The sequence below is a fragment of the Rhagoletis pomonella genome, unplaced genomic scaffold (assembly GCF_013731165.1).
Source record: "Rhagoletis pomonella isolate Grant_MI unplaced genomic scaffold, Rhpom_1.0 Rhpom_scaffold_00002, whole genome shotgun sequence".
NCBI lineage: Eukaryota > Metazoa > Arthropoda > Insecta > Diptera > Tephritidae > Rhagoletis > Rhagoletis pomonella.
In genome coordinates, this window is record NW_023458556.1 from 50,558,165 (window position 1) to 50,585,495 (window position 27,331).

General features: G+C 34.9%; 1 protein-coding gene across 1 annotated transcript in view; it reads left to right on the forward strand.

Moving 5' to 3' along the window:
* LOC118733782 (galactokinase-like) overlaps window positions 1-27,331 on the forward strand; it is a gene marked incomplete at its 5' end in the record, with an annotated part of 74,823 nt that overhangs the window by 30,766 nt on the left and 16,726 nt on the right. Inside the window, 1 exon segment of the mRNA XM_036463340.1 lies at window positions 12,034-12,140. Coding sequence (XP_036319233.1) covers window positions 12,034-12,140 — 107 coding nt within the window.

Consider the following 27,331-nt stretch of genomic DNA (forward strand, 5'->3'; position numbering starts at 1 on the left):
TGTGTTTTTCCCTCAACGACACACGTACAGGCTCACACATACATACAGATTTACATATGCAATTGTGTAGGTTTGCAAATGTTGCTTGCTATCCGGCCAATTCATTTGTCTTTGAGGTGTCTGAGGTGGCAAATAAATAGCATCCAGGCATCTCAGGCACTTTAGTCGCTTCAGCGGACAAGAAACTAAAATCTTTACAGAATGCTAGTTATGTGGTCGCTTGCTGTCGTAGGTATTTGGTGTCGTATGCATGTAAAGTATTTTATTTTTTTTTTCATAGGATTTGTGTTGACAAAAAAATGCTATAGGCGTAATATAGGACGCACAGTGGTTGAAATTTAAATAAAAATATAAAGGGCTCTCTCTTAAACGGTTATCTAGTAGACAGTTCTCAGCGAGACTTGCTGTACTTAGAGCTAGAGAAACACCGATGTTTTTTCTCAACATCGTTGTTTTTGCAAATTGCAAATCTACATTCATTTGGCGTGTAAAAGGTAAAATTAAGCAATTATTCATAGGTCAGCAAATATTTTAATAATATTTAAAAGACTTTAAAATCGTAGGTCATTTACACGATTCAATAATTAAAATTAAATTTTTGCTCACTAGTGACATTAGAGTGTTGACACTCCCTTACAAAAGTTTGCAAACACACACGGTGCCTTGCTAAAGACGCCGATTTTGTTAAGAGGGAGCGAGAAAACTGTTTTCTGATTAAACCTTTTACTACTGAATCATGCCTCATTTATACATAAGTAATTTTCTGTATCGAGCCCTTGAAGCTTCTTCGAAGAGACAAAAGTATTATACATAATTTGTTCCAATCAATTACACTGGTTTACAGCAAAAAAGTTCTATGGATGCCACTATCCAATTCCTATGTAGAATTTCTCTATGGATAACTTTTCGAGATATTTGCTAAATAACTTTTCAGCTTTAAGAAATAGTTGTTTCACTTAATCACGTATATCTTACGAAAGAATTGAATAATCGTAATACGAGAAATGAAACAAATAAAATTTTGCATACATGTATGTACATCACTTTTCGATAGCCCTGATAGTTTCTGAGAAATTAGTTAAACATTTTTGACACCTCTTGCTTACGATGCAAACACTCTAGCTACTCAGGTCTACGTTGCGTATGAGTGACACTCTTTTCTGCTCATATTTCATACGAAAAATTCTTGCGTATTTTCATTTGACCAATCATTATTTTCTTATTTATCCACCGATTTTCTTCATTGGTAGGTTAATATTTTTTTATAAAGGAACAGGCCTTAACACAAGTGCAAAACATTTACACAGAAACGGTGTTTTTTTTTTACTTTTTTCCCAGTTATAGTTTGAATTTTTTGCATTTTTGAATAAAAAAAAAAACAAAAAATCTGGAATGAATAATTAATTTCTCAGAAACTATCAGGGCTATCGAAGAGTGGTGCATATACGGTTTATGGAGAATTTTATTTGCTTTCATTTTCCGTATCTCGTATTATGATTATTTGATTGGTTCGTAATATATACCTGATTAAGTGGAACCACTCTTTTTTTTAAGCTGAATAACAGTAATTTGCAAAATTAACTCGATTTTCGGAATCAGCGAGCGATTCTACATACAAATTGCATAGCGGCGTATGGAGAGCAAAACCAAAATTAAAATTTGTGATCCAGTGTTTATCATGCGTCAGCTAAAATCCTAAGAATTTTTAAACGGCTTTACAAACGTGCCTCACTTATACCTACATACATAAGTAGTTTTTGATCTCAAGCCATGGAAGGGACAATATAGCTCATTATAATCAAGTTAAATATAGAAAAAAACTAAACTTTTTATTTTTATGGGCATTTTTTTATATGTTAGAATTTATTTTCAAGGGAAAATTTAAAATTCCCAGCTCTATTGCTGCTCCTAACTTTACAAATATTTCCGGTGATGAGTTTACGCAAAATTATTTTTAAATAAACGATGAAAATATCTCTCATGGGAATAGTAATTCCCTCTCCGGATTTTTACTCTACGATGACAGTAACCATCCACTCTTGTAAGAGTGAATTCCTATTCTCTTGAGAATTATATTCATCGTTTACCAGAACCTTTAATGACCTATCGCTTATTGACAGATTACACCTATCAATATTGGTCTCACATAGCATATTTCCCACAGAAGAACGCAACTCAGAACCAAGGTTGCTTTGTCGTGATCTGAAAAATGGTATTCACTTGCAGGGAGTGCTGCGGGGAAGCATGTGGAGACTTATCAAAACTTTTCCTTTCATAATTACCTGTTTTCTAAATCCATCGTTTTTATTTATCACTTATGGTATATTTAAGTTTTATTATAAAATTGGTTGGAAGCGAGCTACCACACATGCTCACTCAAAAAAGAACTGTTTAGTTGAGGGAGAGGGAGACCAGGTTTATGGTTGGGATCGAGTTAGAGGAGTTAGGGCCTTTCCTTTTTAACCAGAGTATTTATCGAGCTCAAGAAGCACAAACGGTTTATTAGCGTATATCAAGTGATTAGCGCACTTCATAAGCCTGATATTAGAGAGAGAGAGAGAGAGAGCGATGTGAGGCAGGATCAGGGATGCCTACTCCCCTGGGGCTAATTCTCCGAAATTCCTGAAAAAAATCCCTTATTCTCGCTGAAATTCCCCAAAATGAATTTTGCTACATATTTATGGCACTTTATGCTAATTTTTGTATTAAAAAACAACAAATATCATTAATCATGATATAAGTATGTAATAGGGACTTTTTAACATTTCATGTTTATTATATAAAAAGATAATACGATGGCTTGGTGGCGAAAACGAAACGAGAAAAGAGAGTGTCAAACGAAAACGTTGAAAAGTTAAAAATGTCGCCATGCACAGTTGCAATTTCCTTACTCTCCACACGATTGCACGAGGCAATTACGTAATGTTTCAATGCGAAATGAAAGATTTTTTATCAAAATTATTATTTTTTTACATGTGGCAAGCCTTTTTAAAAAACAAAACCTTATTGCACATCTACAGGCTAAGCCTCTAAATTCGACGCCTAATTTTTTTTTTAAGTCAATCAACCAAGATGTAGCTAAATAGTACAAGAACACCAATTTTCGATCCCAAACTGCATTTACAGAGAAAGTCTGAAAGTTATCAAAAACAAATTGCACTTTCACAACTTTCACTAAGAAAAAAAATTCCATTTGCATTCGTTCATAATTCTAGTTTTGCTAACATTTTACATGAAAGGGGAGCACTGTGCGTCAGAGAATTTTGATGGGAGCTTCGTTGAGCTTTGTTTTCACATGCCGAGATGTTTGGAATTTAAGGTATGATTATTACATTTTATTCCGCACAGAAAATTGTCCTGCACACACAAACGAGTATTGCAGCTTCATCAGTGCATGTCAGAAAAATTAAAAAAGCAAACAAACTATGGCAAAAAATGATTCTCCTTTGGAGGCCTCAGATGCCTACCAATACCATGCAAGCAAAAATTAATGCTACCACAAGCAAAGTAAACTAAAAAAGAAAATTGTAAAAAAAAAAATATAGCCAACTTGTCAAAGGTAATATGCCTGCCGGTGCATACCTTTTAGGCGAGGCATTTCCACAACTCATGGCAACAGAGCAATGAAAATGGAAAGCAAAAAAGCGGCCTGCAGCCGCAGCGCAGCGCTTCATTGAGGCGATAAATTTGTGTTTCCTCTCGCCTTGCGCCTTACACTTCGCTGCTGTTGTCAGTTAACCGCAAATACCTACAGAAATTGGTTGCACACAGACATATACATATGTACATATGTATGTGCATATTTATAGCATGTATAAACGGTTGTGTTTTTCTTTGTTGGAGCGACTGAGTTTGCTTCCCCTTCTGCTGTGCTCTGGCATTCACCGGAAGTGAAGAGTCATTTGCCTGCGGCTCGTGGCATCAAGGTAATTTGGCACAGCTACACAAAGTCTGCTTAACGCCGTACATCAGCAGCCAAAAAACGCCAAGAAGTGGGAGGGAGTACAAATATGCGGCAAGCAGCCAATTCAGCGTACAAATTGGCTTCATAGTAAATAGAGCGCCAATGACAGAATCGACCCAGCAGCAGATAGCAGATAGCGGACAGCGGCAGCCACGATAACGAAATAAAAACTAAAAGGTGTGAAAATTGAGTGTGGGCAGAAGAGTGGATAGCAGCGCAAATACAAAAGAAAATGCTCTCGCTGGAGTAAGGCAACCTGCTGCTGATGTGACTATCTCGCCAATGTCGTTGAAAATGTCCAATTCTGTAATGGCAACAAACCGGAAAGGTGTCACACGCGCGCAATGCACATACAAATGAACACATGTGTCCCTACAGAAAGGAGCGCTTGATTGCGAGTTCCTTTCGCTGAAGCTTTTGCGCGTAGATGTGTCGCAGTTGCTTGCGCCTGCAATTCAAATTGAAGCCACGAAAGCTTTTTTTTGCTTGCATTTTGCGCGGGGGCTTACCTTCCGCATTTTCTCAAAATGTAAACGCAAAGTCATACTATCGCATGGTGTCTATGCAAGCATTGCAATTTACGCGCTCAGCCTAAATTTTTGCCGCCTTCTTACTTTATGCGCTTTATTTGTTGGGTTTTCGAATGCTTTTAAGGAGCCTTGTCATAAGTTTACTGACTTTATCGCTGTCTTGATGATGCAACCTCTCCTTCGAATGATATTCACACTCGTCCACTCAGAATTTGGTTGTGTGCAAATGACGTTATAAAATCATTTAGAAAAATGTGAAAATTCCCAAGAACTGAGCCATAGTATCATTGCAACATTTCGGCTTTGGTTATGGTAAAAATAAGTCTGTATTGATTTTCAAAAGTCACACTTAATTTTGTATTGTTTACTGGTCACTCCAGCCTTAGGCCATTTATGAAATTTAGCACTTTGAAGAGTGCTATGTTCCAGATTCTGGATGTAAGAAATCAAAGTTCTCCAAGATGTATAAGTGTGAGAATACTTATACAATCTCAGTCATTAGATTAGCACACCCTTTTGATCCTCAGAATATTCATTAATTTTTTATAAAAAATGTCCTGCAGTGCATATGTAATAAAATTTTAGAGAAATTTCGCGCATGCGTTTTATAGTCCATTCAATTCAATTGTAATAAATGCAAGTTTCAAGTCGCTACAAAATACCGTTTTTTTATGACAACTTTTTTGCTGACGGTGGTGTTCTTTTTCTTCCATTTAAAAATTTTGTCGAGCATACTTTGTATGGAAGAAAATGCATGACATTGTCAACAAAGACAACGTGCACCTTATTGTACTAAAAATATTATAACCTTATGCACTGCTGGTCATTACGATAGCACACACCTTTGTTGACAAAGTTTTTTTTAATGTGTATAAAATTTTAAAATCGGATTTATACGAAGAATATGCAATGTTTTTATAAAAATAAATGAATATTAAACAAACAAAAGGAAAACTGTAGATAAATTCTGAAGGTAGAAATCACGTATTTTATGCTATGTGATTTACTTCGCCAGCCCACAGAACCTACAGGATATTTCATCGTAAAGTCACAAATGTGCTACATAAGCCTGCCAGTTATTCATTGAAACTTCTTAGATACTCCCGGCCAAGGTTAAGCAATTTTTTTGGACTGCCTTTTACCCACTGACATACGCAACCTGAAAATCCTGACATCTTATTGGATGAACCGCAGAAAATCTGAAGGCAACGCAGGCTAGTTTCCCTCACTAGAGTAGCAGCCCTCTCGTTGCCACCAAAGCTCCATGCCTTGGAACACATCATTGGTATACCCGATCTGCGATCCTTCAGTGACAATGGGGTCATTTTAAAATGGCTTTGAGACATTCAGATTGCGATGATTTGGGTAAGAGTTGCATTCATACTAGGAAACTAGGAAAAAGCCACTCGTGTACCAAAACCATGCATAGAGGAAGGTCAAATCAACGGAAATAGCTCAGCATAGTATGGTCTTGCAAACAGAAAGGGTGCAATGCCACGTGGAATTGAAAATTTTAGTTTTTCTCCACACATCCCGAGCTTTACGCCTTTTAATAATATATTAATCATTTTCGGAACCGACCAGATCGGACAACTACAAAATATATCCCTGACTTAGGAGATCTGGCAAGCTTGTTCTTAGTGGTTCGCAGTACAATTTGTCCGATCAGAACTTGGCAGCTATATTAATTGTTAAACTAAATTCCGAGTCATTGCTGTAAATGGGTGGATAACTTAAAGTTTAAATTAAAGAAAACAAATGTTTTTCTATGAAATATATTTACAGAAGATGGAAAACTGTAATTCAAAGGATGTGAATGTGCTATTTTTGACAAAAAAGAATAAAAGTAAAATTTCAGTTGTTATTTTTGACTGAAAAAATAAAAGTCAGATTTTAACTTTTATTGTTCACTGAAAAAATATAAGTCAAAATTTAACTTTAATTTTTAGCTGGAAAAATTAAAGTTAAAATTTAAGTGTTATTTTTGATTGTAAAAATATGAGTAAAAAATAACGTTTAATTGCTGACATTTTTGAAAAAAAGTGAAGAAAATTTAAATCGTTCTTTCCGACTGACTTTTTGAATTGAAATTTCGAAAATAACTATTATTTTCGGTACATGATTTTTGGCGATAAAAAAATAACAACTCTTGCCAAAAATTTCTATTTTTGACTCAATGGACAAGTGCAAAGCAAACTTCTCTTTCAGCAAAGAAAAACTACGCTCTAATAATTACGCATCTGCCCGTTCTTTTATAAAAAACGTGTCGCAAAAAGACAAGAAAAGCTTGAGGACTTTTAGAAGCACCAAATTTTTGCAAATTTCCAACTCTTACTTTTGATTATGAACGAAATTTAGGGTAACATAGTGGCAAAAAATATTTTTGCTATTCTACTTGCTCCTGCAACTTGCAGCCCATTTTTGATACACTACGTAAGCAAAATTTACTCAACGTTGATTGATGCCGCGACATTTTGTATTCGTTTACTTCGACCAAAGGTATCGATGGCGCCAACCCACATTTAAAGGATATACAGCAAGAAAATTTTAACTTTTCAATGGAGCGTAACATGAATCATACTTCCACAAAAGTTACCTGCACTTAAGTTGCATAAGAATGGCAGTAATTTCATACGTACGAAAATTCCCAAGGAACATTGATATTTATGATTGAAAATTAAATACATTTACATACATTCATACTTATATTTTTATGTCAGCAGTTAATATCTTCTTCATTATTTCGACTCTGTCACGTAGCGAAATGCCATTTTGGCAGTGAGAGACGTTCATTTTATCCCCCCTTAATCTTAGGTAATTTGCTCCTGGCGTAACGTCGTCTCTTTCAGTTTGCTTCTCTGCCTTCTGCGCTTGGCTGTTGATTACTTTGGCTGCTTGCCAAAGCAGCGATTCTTTCTTCTCACTCAACTAGCTGAAACAAAGGCGCAGCCAAAATTGACAATAATAAAAGTTAGTCATAGTGAGCAAAGTAAAGTTTTATTGACACTGCAATGCGACCCATTTTCGTGCAGTAAAATCGTTGTAATAGCGGCGACGTTTGCAGATTTCTTTGGAATTGGTTATTCTTTTGTCTTTTAAGTATGTTGATTTTACAAAAATGTTAGTTGATGAAGCTAGTAAGTGGAATATGTATTAAAAACATCTAATTTATATGTGTCATATTTTTATTACTTAATAATAAAATTTAAAAATTTGTCAGCAGTTACGCGATCACCATGTTCACCATGGCGTATGAGTAACTATTTTATAGGGTTGGGCTTTATGTATGTAAAATAAAACATTGCTTTTTAATTTAGTGTTAATGAGACTCCGAATTCTAAGCTCTGGCTCGAAAAATTTCCGTAGAGATAGAGGAAATAAGCATTAGTAATATTTTCTTCTAGTTGGTGCTAGCCTAACTCTGAGGAGGGAGTTTGGAAGGCATCAGTGAAGTTATAGCTATGTGATACAACAGTTAATCCACGCTACTAGGGCACATTGTACGCTACTAGGACACACTGTAACATCCTCTCTACCGCAGAGACTGAGTGGTTAAATCCTACTTACCTTTCACTCTGACATACCCAAATTACTATGTTCGGCTTTTAAAGAAACCCTAAGTTCCAACCACCTCTTCACTTGGTTCGATAAGATCACTTAGGTAACACTCCTCTTTCTTCGGTCGAAACCCGTCAAAAAAGTGTGTATGTCTGACTAGCCAATTTGGGCAGAACTTGCTAGTTGCGCACCAAAAACAACAACAGAGTGACGATCTCTTTTCAGCGCGGAAGAAGCTGGGCGGAAACTAGGACTTGCCGAGATTGGATCAGCTACGAGCTCTTTGTAGCCTCACACGACCGCAACTCCAAATTCTGTTAGTTTATTGACAGAAAAATTCCCTTTGGCATACTTGGCATGAGAAAAATTTCCTTTTGTCATACTCGGCCTGAGACGCTGTCGTTCAGCTTTTGTGAGGCGATGGTTTAAACTCCTTGAATTCCAGCTTTAAGTCAGTCCTAATGGGCTCACCTAGACTGACTTTTGCCGTCTGTGAAATTTTATTCCAGGCACACAGCGTTTTCCTCGCAGTTATTTTTCATTGCACTGACATACACATGTACGCATTTAGACTGATGTTTGTAGGCGTAGTCACTTAAACCTTACCTTATATTTTCCCAATACCAATTCTTAAGGTGAAAAAATAAAACTCATAATAATTTACACCCAGAGTACTACGTAATTTTAAACGTTTTTCTGAAATAACTACCGCAAATAAATTCTTAATTATTTTCTGGTCAGTGCTGCCTTTTCTTTGCTTAAAATTTTGTTTCAATATTATTGCATACTCGCGCCGTCATACATAGGTATGTATGCACATAAATATCATATCTTCTGTGGATTTCATCACATTTCCTTAACCGCATTTCTTTGCCAAACAGTCGGCCTTTTGGCAATTGCTTTGCACAAATGGTATCTATTGTACTCTTATGTATGTATGTATTTTTTGCACAAAGCTACTTAACTACACTACACATGGTGGTGAGTTGCACACTTCCGCTTACTTATCTGTTATTGGCTGCTGCACTAAATCGAAAGATTATCTATGAAAAGCAAGCATTTCAAAAATTCAATTGAATTCTTCGTAAAATGCAATCATTTCGTTTCAGTGCAATCTTTTCATTTTCTGTCGCCTTCATGTTAGACATTTCTATTTGGTTGCCTGTGCATATGTTTGTATGTATGTGTGTGTGTGTTTGTGTGCGCTAAAGTCTGCTAGGCCGGGTGCTTGGTTATGACCTCTGGTTGCTGATAATCGCCTTTCTGGCATGAAGATTTTTGCACGTTGGTAATGAGTTGCATGTTACGTGTATTGAATTGTTGTTCTTGTTGCAATTTGGATTTTTTTTTCGAAATTCTCTTGGTTTCGTTTATGCCTCAGCTTGTCGGCTGGTAATTGCGATATTATCATTGCATTTTGCTATTTCGTTGGCGTAATTGAAAAATACTATTTGATAGCGTGGTTCAGTGTTGCCGCTTTGGATTTTTTCACCAGAATTGGTAATTTTTAACTTCTTTATCAAATTTCAAATTATCAACTCGTTATCTTTTTTGATTCGGTCTTAGATCCTTTATGCATAGGCACGTTCTTAAGTATTCCACATTAGGAAGTGATCCGGAGAGTTTTCATGGAGAAGTACATATATTTGCTGTTTAAAATTACGAAGAACGATGTGAGTTTCGGGTTACAGAAATACCCGCTGATCACTCTTTGTTAGTCGTCAGCTTTGAAACTACCCTCAATATCCCGATGCACCCGGCACCCTTATGAGTAGAATTTTATACTGGGTGTCCTATACCACCCGTACAGCCCCTCTAAAATTCTGTTTTATTGAAAACTGAAAGAATATGAATTACCAAGTCAGGATGCTCTACCTTTCGTTGTATCACCGACTTCCGGTTTCGACCGGAAGTGGTTCAAATAGGCCGAAAGTGCATTATTTTAACTTGAAGTCTATTGCAGAAAAAAGTTTCGGGCAAAAGTTACGTATTTTTGTCCGCAAATCTGTAGCAAAAACATGTACGTATATATGTGCTATTTAAAAAAAGGACTTCCGGTCAGTTTAACCCACTTCCGGTTGGAAAGATAGATATAGCATCCCCGACTTGGTAATTCATATTTTTTCTTTTTTCAATAAAAACATGTTCACTCATTTAGGAAGTGCGGGACGAGTTAAAATTCGGAGGTCATTTAACGGTTGAAAAGACACTTCCGGCAAAAAAAGTTTCAAACAAAAGTTAAGTATTTTTAATCTCAGAATACGAATCTGTTATAAAAACATATAGGGCTAATTCTAATTCAAAGATAGACTTCCGGTCAGTTTAACCCACTTACGGTCGGAGCCGGATGTCGGTAATACCAGCAAAAGATAGATAATGCCTTATTTGGTTGGTCATAAGTTTGCGTTATTCAAAAAAAAAAAAAAAGATTTTCCTCTATTTTAGAGTAGGGGACGGGTGGTCTGGATACCCCATATATGCTCTTATTCAAGAATCTACAGAATTCAGTAAGCCACTTGCTTTGTCTATATGTGAGTCTAAACATTTCTGAGCTGCCTTCTAGCGTTGATTTGTTTTGAGATATTTTTTACTACCAAAATTTGACAAATGTTGATTTACAAGTGCTCCAAAGTTTGAGGTTTATTCGCATAAATACGACCAACCGGGTAACCTCATAAAAAGTTCAACAGCATCAAGTCGGTTCTTCTCGGGGGCTAAGTAACATCTGCTGGGCACATAAAATAATTTTGGTAATTTCTGGTTACATTTTCTAACTTTTTTCTGGCAATTTTGGTAATAAATATAAAAACGTTGTGACTACACTGATAATTTTCTTTTTGCAAAGTTTTACTCTTCTGCTCTTTTATTTATGGGATTTTATTATGCTTCGTGGCGCAAAAATTTCGATGCTTTTAAATGTAACAAAGGCAAAGAAAGAAAGTTAAGCCACAACTAAGTAAAAGCGGTTAATTCTTTTAATGGAATTTTTGCTTTCAATTAAGTCACAAAGTCGCTTATCTAGGGAAAAAATTCGCTTCCAGTCGGCTTATCGCTCGTCGCATTAGCGCTTGGGTGTTAAAAGCAACTGATTCAGGCAAAAAATTTCAAATATTTAACTAAAAGAAGAAGCAACAGAAGAGAAGTGTGTGCGGAAATCATTAGGTGTGAATACGCAATTATGCCGCCATATCAGGTTTTGCATCTCAGCATCCGTTTTCTTTTCGTCGTCCCCTGCTGCAATTAGGCAAGGAAGGTGAATTGCATGCATGTTGCAAGGACGCCTGCGAAAACGCTGTCACTGCTGCAAAAGTCGCCCCTTTTTCCCTCTCTCTCCATTGCATAGCTTCTACAATTGCAAGTAGCAATTACTGCCAGATTAGGCGCTACTTCAGACCATTTCAAAGCCACGCAATCGGTGGCTGTGGTATTGCTCCCTTCCCTCCGCGGTATTCGCTTGAATTCGCATTACCGTGCATTTCATGCGCTTGCATGCATTCTTGCATTTTCTGTGAGCTAGTTGCAACTATTGAATGTTTAGCAAGTAAAAAAAAATAAAGAAAAAATTAAACACATAAATAAAAGGCAGTGTAAGGTGACTAGTAGGCAGTTGCCGGCAGGCTTTCTACATACTTATTACTTTAGTGCAAGTATTTCTTTGAAAATTTGTGTGTGCTCTCCTCCTTATTTCCGTGCATTTGCACCATGTGGTTAGATAGAGTTGAAAGAACGTCGCAACTCATTAAAAATTTCACTCATTCATTTTATGATATTTTTTTTTTTCAATAATTAAACCGTGAGTGCGCAACTTTCGCGTCGCTGCACCTAGCACCACACAAATAGCCTTCGCATTTATAAAACACTCGTACGAGTAAATTTCATAAATATATGTATGTACGTAAATGGGTGCACATTTCGTTGTAAGTTTTGAAATTTCTGGCATTCCTTGATAACGTTGCTTTTCTTGCGTTAATTTAATTACAGTGTTGCAGTCAGATCCGGTACTATTGCGTCGCGCCCGACATGTCATAACGGAAACGAAACGTACACAAGACGCGGCCGCAGCCTTGAAGGCACACGATTTTGCAAAGGTGAGTGAGTGCACATTGCTATATATTTTTAATTAAGGAAAACTCGTACATGTATTTAATAGTATGCATCAGTTTTGCCAGGCTAGGTATTTCTCCATAAGTTTAGTGTTATTCTGGACTATGAGTGAGAAAATTGGTGATAAAATATCTTTAAGGATTTTCTAAGATTTTTTTTTCAAAATTTTAATATTTTTGTATTTCAACACTCTTGATACACTGTTTAGTTGTTATATTTTTACTGACATTTTCGTAGTGAATCTCATTGCCCGCTAGCTAAATATGTTCTCACGCCTCAAAGGCAGATCCAATTTTAAATGGAAATTTTTGTGAGTATTCAGATCGTCTTTGTTAAAAAAATTTCCATAAAATAGCTCAAAAAGGCGTAAATCCTATGGTTAATAATCTAGTGATATGGTGTTGTGTTTGTCTTATTTAACCTTTATTAATTAAACGATAAAATTCGGCGTTAAAAAACTCCTTTTAGTTTTTTATATTTTACTTGATGAAATAAAGGAGCACAACTTCGGAGGGAGCAGAGTTGAACTGATTCAATAGCCGCTATTGGGTATTTAAATCCAGTGTAAATATTTGTTCTAAAAATTAATTTAAAAATTCGAATCAAAAATAATATGGTCAATTGAAATTGTCCCTATGCAGCATAAAAAAATTGAATAAATAAGAAAGATAAAAATCACAAAAAAAAATCTTAAATTACTGTGAACTCGCGCGTAAGTAATACTTTGCCGTTTGACGAAATGATCATCATTTTCACTAGTGACATTTTTAGCACTAGTTTGTTGTTTTCTTCGCGCTGAGCAGTGATGGAATTCAGAATATGGCTATTGTCGGTTAGAAGTGAGACGATGGACCCTAGTATGGGTGGTCGATGTCGACGTGGATGTAATGTTTTCGTCAAAAATAGCCCAGCAGGTCCAACGCCAGCAACGCTGGCCACAGTATTTTTGCGGAAAGGTGTTCCTTGCAAAACTACTGTGGTCAGCTAAACCGGAGTTGCACTGATGAGGGCTATTTTTTTACGAAAAAATTACATCGACATCGACAAACATATTATCTAAGGCCGGATGACATTATACAGAGATCCCAGCGTTATTTGTTGCTGTAGGGTTTTAGCATCGTTTGCATTACTAGTAGATTGTTTTTGCAAAGTTGCCGATTTATTAGCATTTTTAAGAGAGTCAGACTTCGTGATATTAGATGTAGCAATTTTCTTGTCATCTAAAACGGCTAGAGACAGGGGAGGTGAACGGATTGAGTTTCGGCGCACATCCGTGCATACTTTACAAAAAAAAATTCTATCAGAGCTGGAAATGAATTCGGCATCAGCTGGCTGTATACCAACACAAGTTAAATGAAAGAGTTCGTTGCACTTAACGCACTGAATTGTTTGTCGAGACCGATCAACCTTTTAATCACACATGTTCGGCATTTTTTATAACGGCAAATCAATGATTTTTATGAATTTTTGTTTACGCAAGATAGGAGGGGTTTCGTTTACCTTATCATGGATAAGATCTTACCTTTCCCACCGTAATTGCGTAGTTGTTTTTGATAATACATACTCCCAGTCTTTCATTGCTTCGTCCGGTGTTCATCGTCCTCTGCTCTACAGTAGCGTGGGCCGAAAGTCCGCTTTTTTAGAATTTTGATTGGTAATAGCAAAAATATGGTTCATTATGCTTTAAAAAAAATCTGTGTGAAATTTGAAATTTTTTGGTCAATATCCTAGGCTAGACCAAGTCCATCAAAGTTCAATATGCTCTAAAAATTAAATTTGATAAATAAATTATTCAATACATTTTTTTACTAAAATTGCTATAATCTTCGAAAATATTAGTCTACGAAATTGGTATATGGACTTTTTTTGTAGAGAAGCGAAGTAAGCTAAGAAAATTTTTTTTTAATACTTGAATTTTGATGGACTAAAAAAGCGGATTTTCGGCCCACGCTAATATACAGAGAACAACAAAAAAAAACACTCACTCTTTCTTCTTTTAGGGTGCAAATGTTTCCGAACATAAATAATAGGTTTCTACACTTTTTGTAATATAGTTTAACCCTTGACTATCGAGGGGTCTGAAAGGTTCACTTTGGTGATTTTTTGTTAATTTTTAGATTTTTTTTTTGGTATGCAGTTTTGTAACCCATTCAATTTTAATTTAATAAAGGGCAATTTGGTAAAAATAATATTGACTTTTGAGATTTCTTTAATTTTACTGTCAATTTAAAAGCATAAAAGACTATAATTCCGGGTGTCGCAGGTTCAAATGCCGGCGCATGCATTATTTAAATGGTGGAAACAATTTTTTAATATATTTACAAGATTTATAATTTCCACATGAAATTTCAATTTGTAAACGCTTGTAAATAGCATTTTAAATCTTGATAATTTATCAAAAAGAGAACTTTTGATTTCTCTGCCAGAATCCCAATTCTTGATAAATAATAAATAATAAAAAAATTTACAATTTATAAAAAATTTTTACAGGCCTTGAGTTTTATGAATTTTGTTGTAGTGCGAGCTATATTTTTATTATTAACTAGCAAATACCCGCCGTGATTCAGTGCACCTTAAAAGTATTTTTGTCTTCTTTGATATCCGTATTGTAATATTTAATTTATTTTATCAATTTAATAAAATAAAATTTTTCAAACAGATGGCAACCCTCCTCAACAATATTATTTGTGATGTTTGATACCCGTATTTCAATATTTAATTTATCTTATAATCTAAATCAAATACAAATTTTCAAAGATGTGGCGACCTCCACAAAAATATTTTAGACTGTAGGCCTTCCTAAATGTCTTTATTTTGACAGGAATATTGCAATACTTATTTTATCATGTAATTTTTTTAAACATGCAATTTTCAAAAAGGTGGCAACTCTCTAATGTTTTTTCTTTCTATATTTTAAGTTAGACCTTTGCATTTAATTCAATTTCATGCAAAAGTTTTCGAGTGATGCGAGTGCAAACATATGGACAGATGGATAGACAGACACAAATTCTAAAAGTTGTTGATTTCGCTTCTATTGCTCTAATAAAGCTCCCCCCATATTAATTTCAATAAAACAAAATATTTTCAAAAAATGGAACAAAAATTTACTGTACGATTTTCAGTGACACTAACAGATGTTAAACATTACGTCTTCCACGGCGTATGCGTAACTTTAGGGGCTGGTTTCTTCAACTCAACTTAGTTTAGCCACTTTTTGACTTAAGTCAAAAGTTGACCTACGTTTTACACGTTTTACACGTTTTACACAGTGAACACACTGTTCAACTGAACACACTGAAAAATGTTACCTTCTTATTTGCTGCTTCATCCAAACATGCTCGCAAGTGTCGCATTTGAAATATTTTTTGCTTAAACTTCAGAAGGAATTATCAGAATTCCTGATTCTTAAGTAACTCTACCATAATAGAGCATTTTGCAGGAGTCCATTGATCATTCAGTGACAGGCAAAAAGCCGCAAAATCCTCTGCTTAAAGGTTACTATTACGTATGAAGCGAATTTATTGTAAGAGAGGTTTGGCTTAGATTTTATACATACATATATGTATCCATAAGAAGCATGTGTAGTTGGCTGGCTTGGTGCCCGAAAAAAGCTACGCCAACTCCAGTACATTTTAAATCATTTCCTTCGTTTCGGCCAAAAGGACATATGTATTTTCGAATATCGTGATCCAATTATTTACAGCAAAAATAAATGCACAGCATTTATCCGCCTAACTAATCCACAGTTCTTGACTAACCAAGCGGTTTCGAACTTGTGTTTTAAGAATGAAAAGCCGTCACATGATGAAAAGACGTTTTTGTTTTGCCTTTTGTTCATCGGAGAAACGTACAGTCCTCAGCATCCAACCAGTTATCGAACTAGTCAGCCTTCGCGCCAGTGTTATGCCAAATAATCTACAAGAATATTCACTGGATAATTTAATTAGCTTTTCACTGCAGGGTACCAACTTAGATTGTAACTCAATGGGTTCCCACTAAAATATGCACGCATAAATGAATTTTCACTTCGACGTGGGCGTCTGTACATATGTATGTGTGAATTTGATTGAAGCTCTACAATAATTGCAGCACATTCCGTGTGAATAGTGCATGCAAATGATGTACGTACAAGTACAAAAGAGCAATGCTCATTAGCTTCAAATTACATACGTTTGACCCCACATGAGCTGGATTGCTGTCGGCGAAGAGTCTCCTGCTTTGCTTGCACAGCGCTTTTGTGAAGCAGTTTACTTTTTTCGGATTCCGCTGTAGGTAGGTATTTGCAATTAGAGGAGAGAGGGCAAGACACAAAAAAAATCCAAAGGGTATGTAGTAAAGGAAGTGAAGTGAGCGGCGGAAAGCGTGAGGTGTAAAATAAAATGTAGGAACTCTAACTTTCATCGGCAGTAACGAAGGCATAAAGCGACGAAAATGCATGGACGGCTTGAAAGGTTGACTGCTGCTAGGCAGTAAAAATTAGTACGCCGCCTACTGCTCCTTTGTGCAGTCGTTTCAATTATGACACTTACATAGCCCGTCGATTGAGCAGCTTTTTGGCTGTTCGGCGTTTTTTGTAAATACATACACAAATTGTAGTCAGAATTTAATTTTTTTTCGGTGCAACCTTTGTGCATTTACTCGCGTAATTAGCGTAGTTATGTTCGAAAAAAGTTTACTTCAAATAATATACACATAAAATAGTAAAGTAATTGGAGCAATATAAAAACATCTTTCCAAAGGTACGCTTGGCTATACCTGCTGCTTGGAGCATGATGTAAGATGAGGGCTCGGCATTCCAAATTCCACCATGTCACAGCATACCTGTAGGCATTAGTTATACTTCGGTTGATCTAGTACATCGTCAAAAGTGGGCTGGGTTTTCTGTTACTGGATATTGAGTTGACAATAGCCTTTATGAGATCGAAATATAACTGGCAACGGTACTAAATATAACAAGTAATTTTTAGCAAAAAAAAACCGACTTCAACTCTCATATACAAAATATATATATATATATCTCATGATCCGCTGATCGGATCTTAACCAGATTAGTATGGGACCACCTCTGAGACACTACCTTTCCGATGCAAAATTATCGAAATCGGTTGACGTGGTCCAAAGTTATGCGGTAACATACATAAAAAAAATAAATAAAATATCCCGACGAACTGATAACCTCCTCCTTTTTTGGAAGTCGGTTAAAAAGTACTTCGACCGATGCACTATATTTCCGCAAATACTGTATCAAAATTGTTGAAAGTTGGATGTTGAAGTAGAATTATGAAATTATACACATATAGCTCATAGGCACAATTTTTGGAAAATGGGCGTGGTATTATGATAAAATGTTGTATACCTTAGTCCCTTTACCAGTCCACACCCAACGCGGTGCGACCATTCAATAGAGTCTCACTAAGACACCTATTGAAAATTTTTGAAATCAGGAAAGAACTACATCCAATTCCCATATTACTGTAATTTACAGAAGTACAAAAACTGCGATGAATTAATAACTACTTAAGATAATTCACTCAATATCGACATATACAATGGCCTCTTAGCAGAAAATGATACTGAAATTCTGCGCTGGTAATAAAAATTTTGTAACCGGTAAATAAAGTTCCTGCCAATTTTTAAACCCTTTTCGCATTCTGTGTACTCTTGTAATTGGAAAATTTTGTTACCATCTCATAAGCTGTTAACAAAATAATGCCCCGTGAAATATGCAATGCCAGAACTTCCAAAATTTTTCATAGCTGAATTGGTGAATATTTTAACTGCATTACCAACGTACCTAAAATCGCAAACTCCGATATTTCAATAACTAAAGACATCAATTTTCTCCAACCTACAACAAACTCTTAATAAGAAACACGTTTATAAATTTTTTAAAAATTGGCGGAACACCACCTACTTTTTCGATTTCCACCAATCTTGGTCCAATTAACATATTTTTGAAACTGTTTGAAATCGGCAAACACACTTTTTTTGCCTATCGTGCAGTTTCCTGAAAGGTAAAAAAACAGCATTTCGATGGCTGAGTGGAAGATCGACCTATCTCGGCAGCCAGTTCGAAAATGCTCTATCTCAAAAAACTTTTCAAGAACGTCCTATTTCAGAATTTAATTGAAAAACACCCTATCTCAAAATTCGGTTCAAAAACGCCCTATCTCACTTCAAAATGTATTGAAAATATGCTGATATAGGGCGTTTTTGAATCGGCAGCTGAGATAGGGCGTTTTTGAAACGAATTCTGAAATAGGGCGTTCTTGAAAAGTTTTTTGAGATAGAGCGTTTTCGAACTGGTTGCCGAGATAGGTCGATCTTCCACTCAGCCATCGATTTAATATGTAATCGGGTATATAAAGCTAGGTTGCGCTCGAACTTATACTTCTTTACTCGCTTAATATAACTTTTAAGCATATCGTTTTTCTCATTTATTTTCGTATATTTTCCCGCCTTTATATCCATTTAGTGCCAAGGACGGTCGAGTCGGGATGCCAGTTTTTATAGTTTCCAATTGCTGCTTCTGCAGAGAGACGAGATTGAAATATAGAATTGGTTGAGGCTGCAGCTGTCGTAATGGTGGCCAATTTTGCCGTATAACGGTTCAATCAATTCAAAATTTTAGCACTATTTACTTACGAAGAGCATTTTTTTGCACCAGTAGATACATGTATATAAGTATATGTATACATGGGTACTTGCTAACGTATGTTACATACATACACGGCTATGTAAGAGGATTACGTTCTACATATTTGAAACCGTGCATGATGACATTATTTTAGATTTTTTATATTTTTTTTCAGCGCTCTGTGCTGCTCCTTTAAAAATTTCTTGTGTCATGCGAAATTAAAAGGCTTTATCTGAGGCACTCCAAGACCGCAGGATTTACAGTGCAACATCTCCTTCTTGAAAATTTGGTATGCAAATACAAGCTATTTTTTTAATGAATATACTCAGGCCACCAACGCGAGGTAATCACCACAAGTATCAGACAAAAGTCACTGTGAATGGCAGCGCCGTCGTACGTGTGTGTGTGTGTGTGTGAATACGGGCCTATTGAAGTGTGCAATCAGCGAATTTGGTTTATTCAATACCTTTCACATATCTATGAACATTTGATTGGATCCATTCTCGTACGAAAAAAAAAGTTTGCAAAGTTGATTTTGGCGGTTTTTAGAATGTGGATACAATTTGTGTGAATACAATTTTTATGACGCTAAAATTGTTTCTAAATAAGTTTTAAATATAGAAATGGTAGCTACACACTTTTTTTTGCGACCCAGTCTAATGTATATACCAATTTACACGCTGAAAAGGGAAGATTTTTTTTAAACAAAATTAATATAGGACCACCTCTGATATACACACTTTCCTCTATTATAGAAATCGGTTAACGTGGTTATGCGGTAACATACATTGAAAAATATATATAGTCCGACGAATTGATAACCTCCTCGTTTTTTTAGGTCGGTAAAAAAAATCAAATTCTACCAATGCAAAAACAAAAGAAAACTATGTTTTTTGTATTAAAACCTGTTCTTTATCAAAAAATTAAGCTAAGAACGAAGAAAATCGATGGATTAATAAAAAATTTGTGAAATTTGTCAAATGAAAATGCGTAATGATTTTATGTATGGGGCATTTCGCGTCAAGCGGACAGGGAAAAAGGGCGATGCTTTGGAATTCCTTCATGTTTTGTGTTATTGTATCTGTGTGAAATATGAAATTGTGTGCGTATGTTTTTTATTTATATGATGGTTACTTTTCGAGTTATGGGCTTCCAAAGAATAGTAAGAATTAAAATGAGGTTTTTTCTAAAGTATTTTTTCGAATTAAATAAATTTAAAAAAATTGTAAACTTCGCGATTTGATGAGAAATTTTCTCGCTTTATAAAATGCAAAATCAATTTTCCAAATTTTTTTTTTGTTATATCACGTCGGAAGTGAAAACATCGACCAATATTTTATTTTAATTATATTATTTTTTTTTAAATATAGCCTCAGGTATAATTATAATACCCTATAAGTTTAAGAATGTGATTTTCATTAGTTTGGGAGGTACGAAAATTTATTCACATATACATACCTGAATATACTTGTGAAATTTTATTTTAACTACAATAATGAGTTTTGACTTACACTTTCATTGTGGATTTTCTTCCCTTAACAAGATTTGTTTCGTAATTTTTTTCCATATTTTTTTTTTTATATTGTGCGGCTCATGTGAATACACACATACTTAGTAAAATTGAGATGCAATTTAAATGAAAATATAATGAGCGAGTTTAGAATGTTTTTAACCTATAACTTTTATAATTTTGCACTGATAATCCAGAACTGGTTATTTTTAGAAGAATGCAGTCCTTATTAGACGAAAGTTCCATTATGCTTCCATCTGTAAGATTAGCGATGTCGCCACCATCCAACATTAGCTTTACGTTTTCGTGGTACAAGTACAAACACATACCAAATGTGTTCCAGGTTCGCCAGCGAGGATACATTGTTTGGCTCTTAAAGTAAAAAAAATTTGTTAAACCTACTTTAATATTGGGATATTCCCCCTCGAATTTCTCGGATAACTCATCAATGTGCAACACATTAGAAGTTGCTTATGCATGTGTGTTCTTCTTCCATCTTCCAACTCTTAATAGATATAAAGTCCTTTTACCAGGCGTTACCCGACTATTGTCTTCCAGGAGAAAAAATCATTTAACCAAGCTTTCTGTCTTGGCTGGTAGTTTGCGGCCACCACGTGGGCTTGGAGATGATAATATATCAAACTCATCCACTTGATACTTTGCTTTTCTCGCTTGCCGCCTGGATGTTCCAAACTCTTCTGCAAGCCTAGTTTCACTCCACGACTTAGGTGCTATAGTCAGTATCATGGTTTTCATAGAAGCAGAACGAGTCACTAAATTTCTCTTTTAGCTGCTTTAAAATCTTTGGAGTTTCCATTGCTGCGTCAGTTTGCGTGGATTTATGCTTGCTTCCGTCTTCATGAATAAATGCTTCACCACGATTGTTTTGCAAAAGTTCGGACAGAGTGTCACTATATTCAGCATCTTTATTCGTTGGTGTTTCACCTGATGGTAGTTTCCTGCAGAATGCGCACACATAAACATCTGCTTAATGCCCCTACTTTTGCACTAATTGTGCAGACATTTTTCTTAAATTTTTATATTTGCCATGATTAAACACCGATCACCGTACGGAGCCATTACGAGTTTATGTAGGTTTAACAGTTGTATACAAATAAAACTACGAGCATTTTATGCTTTTATTTTAAGAATTACAAAATTCGGTTGTACAGCCTACTCGCAAAAATGGTTAGTTGTTATTTAGTATTCTATTATTTTAGAGATATCCCTAATTAAGCTCTTTAAAATCCAGAAAATTGCATGCATAGTATACTAACATAACAAAAGAAAATAAATTAGGCACTTTTCTTTCAAGCGAAGTTTTTCACAATGTTACGGATTCTCCTACAAGCTTTCATACCTACATACGCTACTTGCGCATATCAAAGAGCTGTAACAAACTGCGTACATACATACATACATACTTTTCATATAAAGAAAAAAAAATATGCACAAAATTTCACATTTCACACAGGTAAAATTATCCAAAATATGAGGGAATTCTAAAGCATTACACTTTTTTCCCTGTCCGCTTGAACAGCAGGTTGCTCATACGCCATGTATTCTTTTTACATTTTTCCTTGTTCAAGTTTGAACTTGATTTTAATTCACAATGCAAACTCGAAATGAAAATATTTTGAGGAAATAACCTAATCCAGAAAAATTAAATACAGATCCATAAACTGTGTTCTAAAATAAAGTTTACGTGTCTGGGCGATTTTTTGCGTCATTTCATTGTTATCTACTTGTCGATATCAGAGCCCTTCGCAGTACTGACTACGCTCAAGAATTCTCATAAATGGATTTTAATTAAAATCAACAGTAATTTTAAATGTGTTAGTTACACATTGGTTAAAATTTCAAAGAGACCTTTAATTAAAATTACAGTGGAATAAATGTAAATTTATGGCTGCATAAGTTAAGTTGTTTGAAAATTTCAAAGTTATAAAAGGGAAGAAACATGGTAGGTAAATACATACCTAAAACATATTCCAATGTCTGCTACATGCATCAGCCAGTTTTGTCTTTAATCTGCCAATCTAGTGTAATTAATGTCGACCGCTAGTCACCTTGATTGCTAAATGCCTTTTGGGCAACAAGCGAAAAACACTTAACACGAGTGCGTGAACCGTTGAACTGTTTTGTGGAACGCGTCACAGAAATGTGCAGTATTACAGAAAATCACAACAACAACGGATGGGAGAGAATGAAGAGAAAATCAGAAACAAACGGAAGCTTTGGTAACAAAAGAAAGATTAATTACTAGTTGGGGCTGTCGCATGCCTCAAGGGGTACGGTGATATGTTAGCGAACACACGCACCCTCACGTATATCCATGTATGTACATTCATGTAAATTTGACTATGGACATGGAAAACAGTATGTGATTAAAGTCAGTGTGGTCGTACAGTTAATACGATAAATATATACTTATGTGAGCATAACTGTGTAGAGAGATTCTAGCTAACATTTATATTATTTCTTTAATCATTTGAATTAAGGCAAAAAAGTGTGTAAAGCCTTATTTAAAGCCATAACTGTAGTTGAACATTGCGTGTTACATTACTCGATCCCACTACTACCCCATGGCGGCTGCAACACGCTAGGGTATACTTAATGATTGTCCGAATTTTTTTTTAATTTTGTATAAAGTTTTTCTTTGTAAGTTACTGGGTCTGAATAAGAAACGAATAAGACCGAATAAAATTGTCTGTCATACTTTTTCCCGTATTGTATTATTGAAATATTTAAATAAAAGGTGTGTTGTTGTATTATAATAATAACTAGTTTAACCGGCGCGCTCTGCTCCACCCTACATTTAAGATTTATGTAGCTCTAGCTAAATGTTTTAAAAATATTTTAATATCAGAAGCTTATTGTAATTATAAATAGACAATATTTTTTTCAGCCGTTCTGGGGCGTAAAGGAATTAATCGATTGGTTACAAATGCGTGTACATGAAAAACATAGTAGTGCATTCGTTGAAAAGCGCTATCCACGAGTAAATCTTCTTCTCTCTAATATTTTAAATTAGATTATTTAATTTTCTATTACCGATTTTCAACTAGTTACTTTGAATTGTGCAGGGATCTAAGAGAATATTTGAGAATTTTTAAACTCTAGTAAGTATTCAGCAGAATTAGTGATAACAGCTTAGCATTTTGCGTAATATTAGCAAATATTTTCAGTTCGATTAAATTCAATACTGATTATTCTGAATAACCCATTATTTCATATATTTCATACTTTAATAAACCAGAAAATTATGAAAGTTTGATCAAAGTGATTAGTTCATCAGTTGGCGATTTATGGCACTACAAATGTTCTGAATTTAAATTGAAACGCACTATTAATAAAGTTTTTAAAAATACGTATATCATTGGCTTAGTGTGCAAACGTGCTAAGTCCACTTTTTAAGAAAATTGAAATTTTAATGCAGTAAGACAGAACAACTCAAAATACATCATTACAAAATAAAGTTAAAGTGGTATGAAAATATGCTAAGTTCAAAAAAAGAAATAAAAAAAAAATTTGGTATGTAGGTTGCCCTTTATCCAAGGTAACTTGGTATTGAGAATGGGCGAAATCGGACTGTAACCACGCCCACTTACCATATAAAGGTACTTTCGAAAAATCCCAGAACTATGATATTTCAGTAAATATTGGATGCAAATTGTTGAAAATTAGTATGTTAAGTAGAATTTCGATAAAAAATATTATTGAGAAATTTTTGGAAAATAGGTGGATCCGCCCACTTATGACTACAAATGTGTATCTCGGTAATCGTTCCATAATTTTTTACCAAACTCGGTATGATTATTGTGCTTGCCACATAAAAGCAAAACGCCGAAATTTATTGAAATTTTTATATAACGGTAAATTTCAGAAATGCTTGAAACTTAGATATTTCGAAATTTAAGGACGCTACACAAAATTGATACTAACAACAGTCCCTAGAAAAAAAGTAACGTTATTATCGAATTTTGGAAAATGGGCGTGATATAAGTTCATCGAAGATGTTTGAAATAGGGATAAAGCCCTGCTTACCACGTAGCACTAGTTTTCCGAAAGGTGAAAAAAAACTGTATTTCTTAATTGCGCCGGGTATCTAATGTTCGACTCGGCCCGAACTTGGACTTTTTTACTTGTTATTATATATAAGATTTCATCAATTTATATTTTTCCATCAAAAATTGTTTTGCATTAAAGCTCTCTTAAAGACCTTACCTTTGATATGCATTTTCAGTTAACTAATTTTGTACTTAATTTAAAAAGAAGTAAGAGCAGTGCTGTCCTCGGGTTACACATATAGACAAATCATATCTAAATAATCAGTTTCCACTGCTATGTGTGATCGGTACGTAACCCGCTAACACCTTAGCAGTGAAATAGTAAAAATTGTTAAAAATAACCAACTTATAGTTAACTTTTTTGCGAGATTTCCGTAAGTAACTAACTTTATTTAGCTATGACAAAACCAACTTAAAGTGAGTTGTAAAGTCGTGCAGAAGTCATGCAGACGCAATCGGAAGCTTGTTTTCTTTACAAGTTTCTATTTAAAAATCCTCGCACGAGAACTGCTTTGAATACATTTTTTTTTGGTAATTCACAAATACTTTTTCAAATTCAGGACAAATAAATTAAGGTTCGAAGCCTTAAATTATCATTTTGATTTTATGTCTGACCGAGTTCGGATATAGGACCACCTACTGCAGAATATGTAAACAAATAATGAAATATGCAATATTTAATGTAAATTAAATGAATAAAAATGTAAAAAAAATTATCAACATGTTTTTTGTCCATACTTTATGTCCAAAAGTAGTTAGTTACAGCTTAGTTGGCATGTAATGCAGAGGTATCCAGTTCTGACTTTTTTGCGGCCATCGCCCTACAAAGGTACTTGGCTTTTTTCGAACAAAATATACAGTTAATAGTTAGCACTAGTGTCGGTGTAAATTTAGTGGCCAAAACGTGTGCAGATCATGTAAAGCTTAACGCTTGCAAAACACTTGCACGCTTCCCACTCGATGAGCTCGGGTGAAAAGCTCTATCTTTCTAATTCTCAATCCAAACCGATATGCGGCAATATAAAAGAAATTAAAGTTCCCGTGATTAAGATTTCAAACGTTTCGGCCAACACACGCACGGTGTACGTGCAGTTATTACATCTTTTAAACAAGCTGGTCCTCGGTTAACAAACTGGCTGTCGGTTAATATCTACCCTCATATACATAGGTATCTACAACTTAAGCAGGAATCACACGATATGTACATTTGTACATTTGGCAGTCACAGAGTACTGCTGTCTAGAATTTTTTTTATCGAGAATGAGTTCAGCTCAATAACTGTGAAAATGTACAAATCTGTACAAATCAGTGCAAATGTACATCTCGTGGGATCCCTGCTTAATACTTATTTCTCAGTGAACGCACATTTTTATTTGTACCCATATATAATATGTATGTGTGTAGATATATGTATAAATTTCTACCCTTCTGTATGCAATAAGAGATACAGCTGACAGCCGTCAATGTGCAGCAATAATAGGTGGAAGCTAATTTCCGTTTCCGTTTGAAAGACGTGAAAATTTAGCGCAGAAAATTGATACATATTAGCTATGCATGTACGAGTATGCTCCCATGTATACACGTACAGATGTATGTATATATTATACATGATATTTCTATCTCTTGGTGCTGGCAGCCCTTATATAAGCGTGACTTAATTTCTTCCTAGTAATCGACACTTGTTACTTTTACATATGAGCTATTCTTTATAAAATCGGGCGGACTGCTTGAAACCGGTTTGTCACCAATTTTTAAATATGACTGTGCAACAAATTTTTCTAGCAAGGGAAGGGTTTGCAAAGTTTACTCTCTTTCAAAAGATATTGGCGCTAATAATTTTGATAAAAAATTAGGTACTCATTACTAGCTACTTTGAGTGATATTTGATATTTTTTTAAGTTTCATCTTGTAAACAGTTCTTCATATTAAATTTATATAAATATAACCACCATTTAATAAAAAGCAAATTAAATAACTAGCAGTTTATCTCATCTCAAAAGGAATTACAAGCTGATGATACTGTTCATCTTGTTCATCGCATTCGCTTGGTAGCTGTTGGGTGCTGTATTTCAGATGCTGATGTGCGTGCATAAGTGGTGAATTTTTAGCAACATTTCCATTCAATAACTTCAGATCAGACCTCAAATTATGCCTATAGAACTGAGGTACGAATACTGCTCTTCCAACATATTGTTAAGATCGAGATTATTTGAAAAATACACTGAAAGAACTATATTTTGAACAGATTTAACTTTTGAAAGCGAGCTAACGTTTTAAAACGCTCTTAGATCTTATTTTTCTAGTGATCTTTCCAGAATTACGCGTGTTACGCCAGTGTTGATACATTTAGGGAAAATTCCCTACCCGTAGAGAAATTGAAAAAAGTGAGTGTAGGGAAAAGAAGGACAAATTTATATAAATACGTTAGATTTAGGGATTATTCGAAAAATAACAATTTGTTTGCAGAAAACTTTTTTTCATTCAAAATGCAAATATGCAGATAAGTTCAAATGGCAACTTTTTATAAAGAATATGTTCGAATGGAAGCATCACCACTTCACTTCAACCTCATGTTTTTTTTTCAAACTAGCGTTGACAGGATTTTTGCACAAATTGGCGTGTGTTCATTTTTTACATTTTAATTAATTTTTATTCTTTAAGTTGCTTCAATGGCACACTCCATTTATACATATGTAAATATCGATGGTCCTCTAGAATAACAACACAACCTAAACACCCCTTAATCCTGTTTAAAGGGACTAATGTCTCTAATCCTTGTATATTCGTAACCAAAGTAAGTAATAAGGGTTACTAAAGTAAGTAGTAAGGACACGATTTACAAAGGAATGCTCCATTTACGAATTGCTTCTTTTGCTTTTCTTTTTTTTCGCTCTTGGTTGCTAGGAGTATTATTGCTTGCTATTTCGCTGCAGTTTAGCAGCTTCGCAAAGCTTTTTT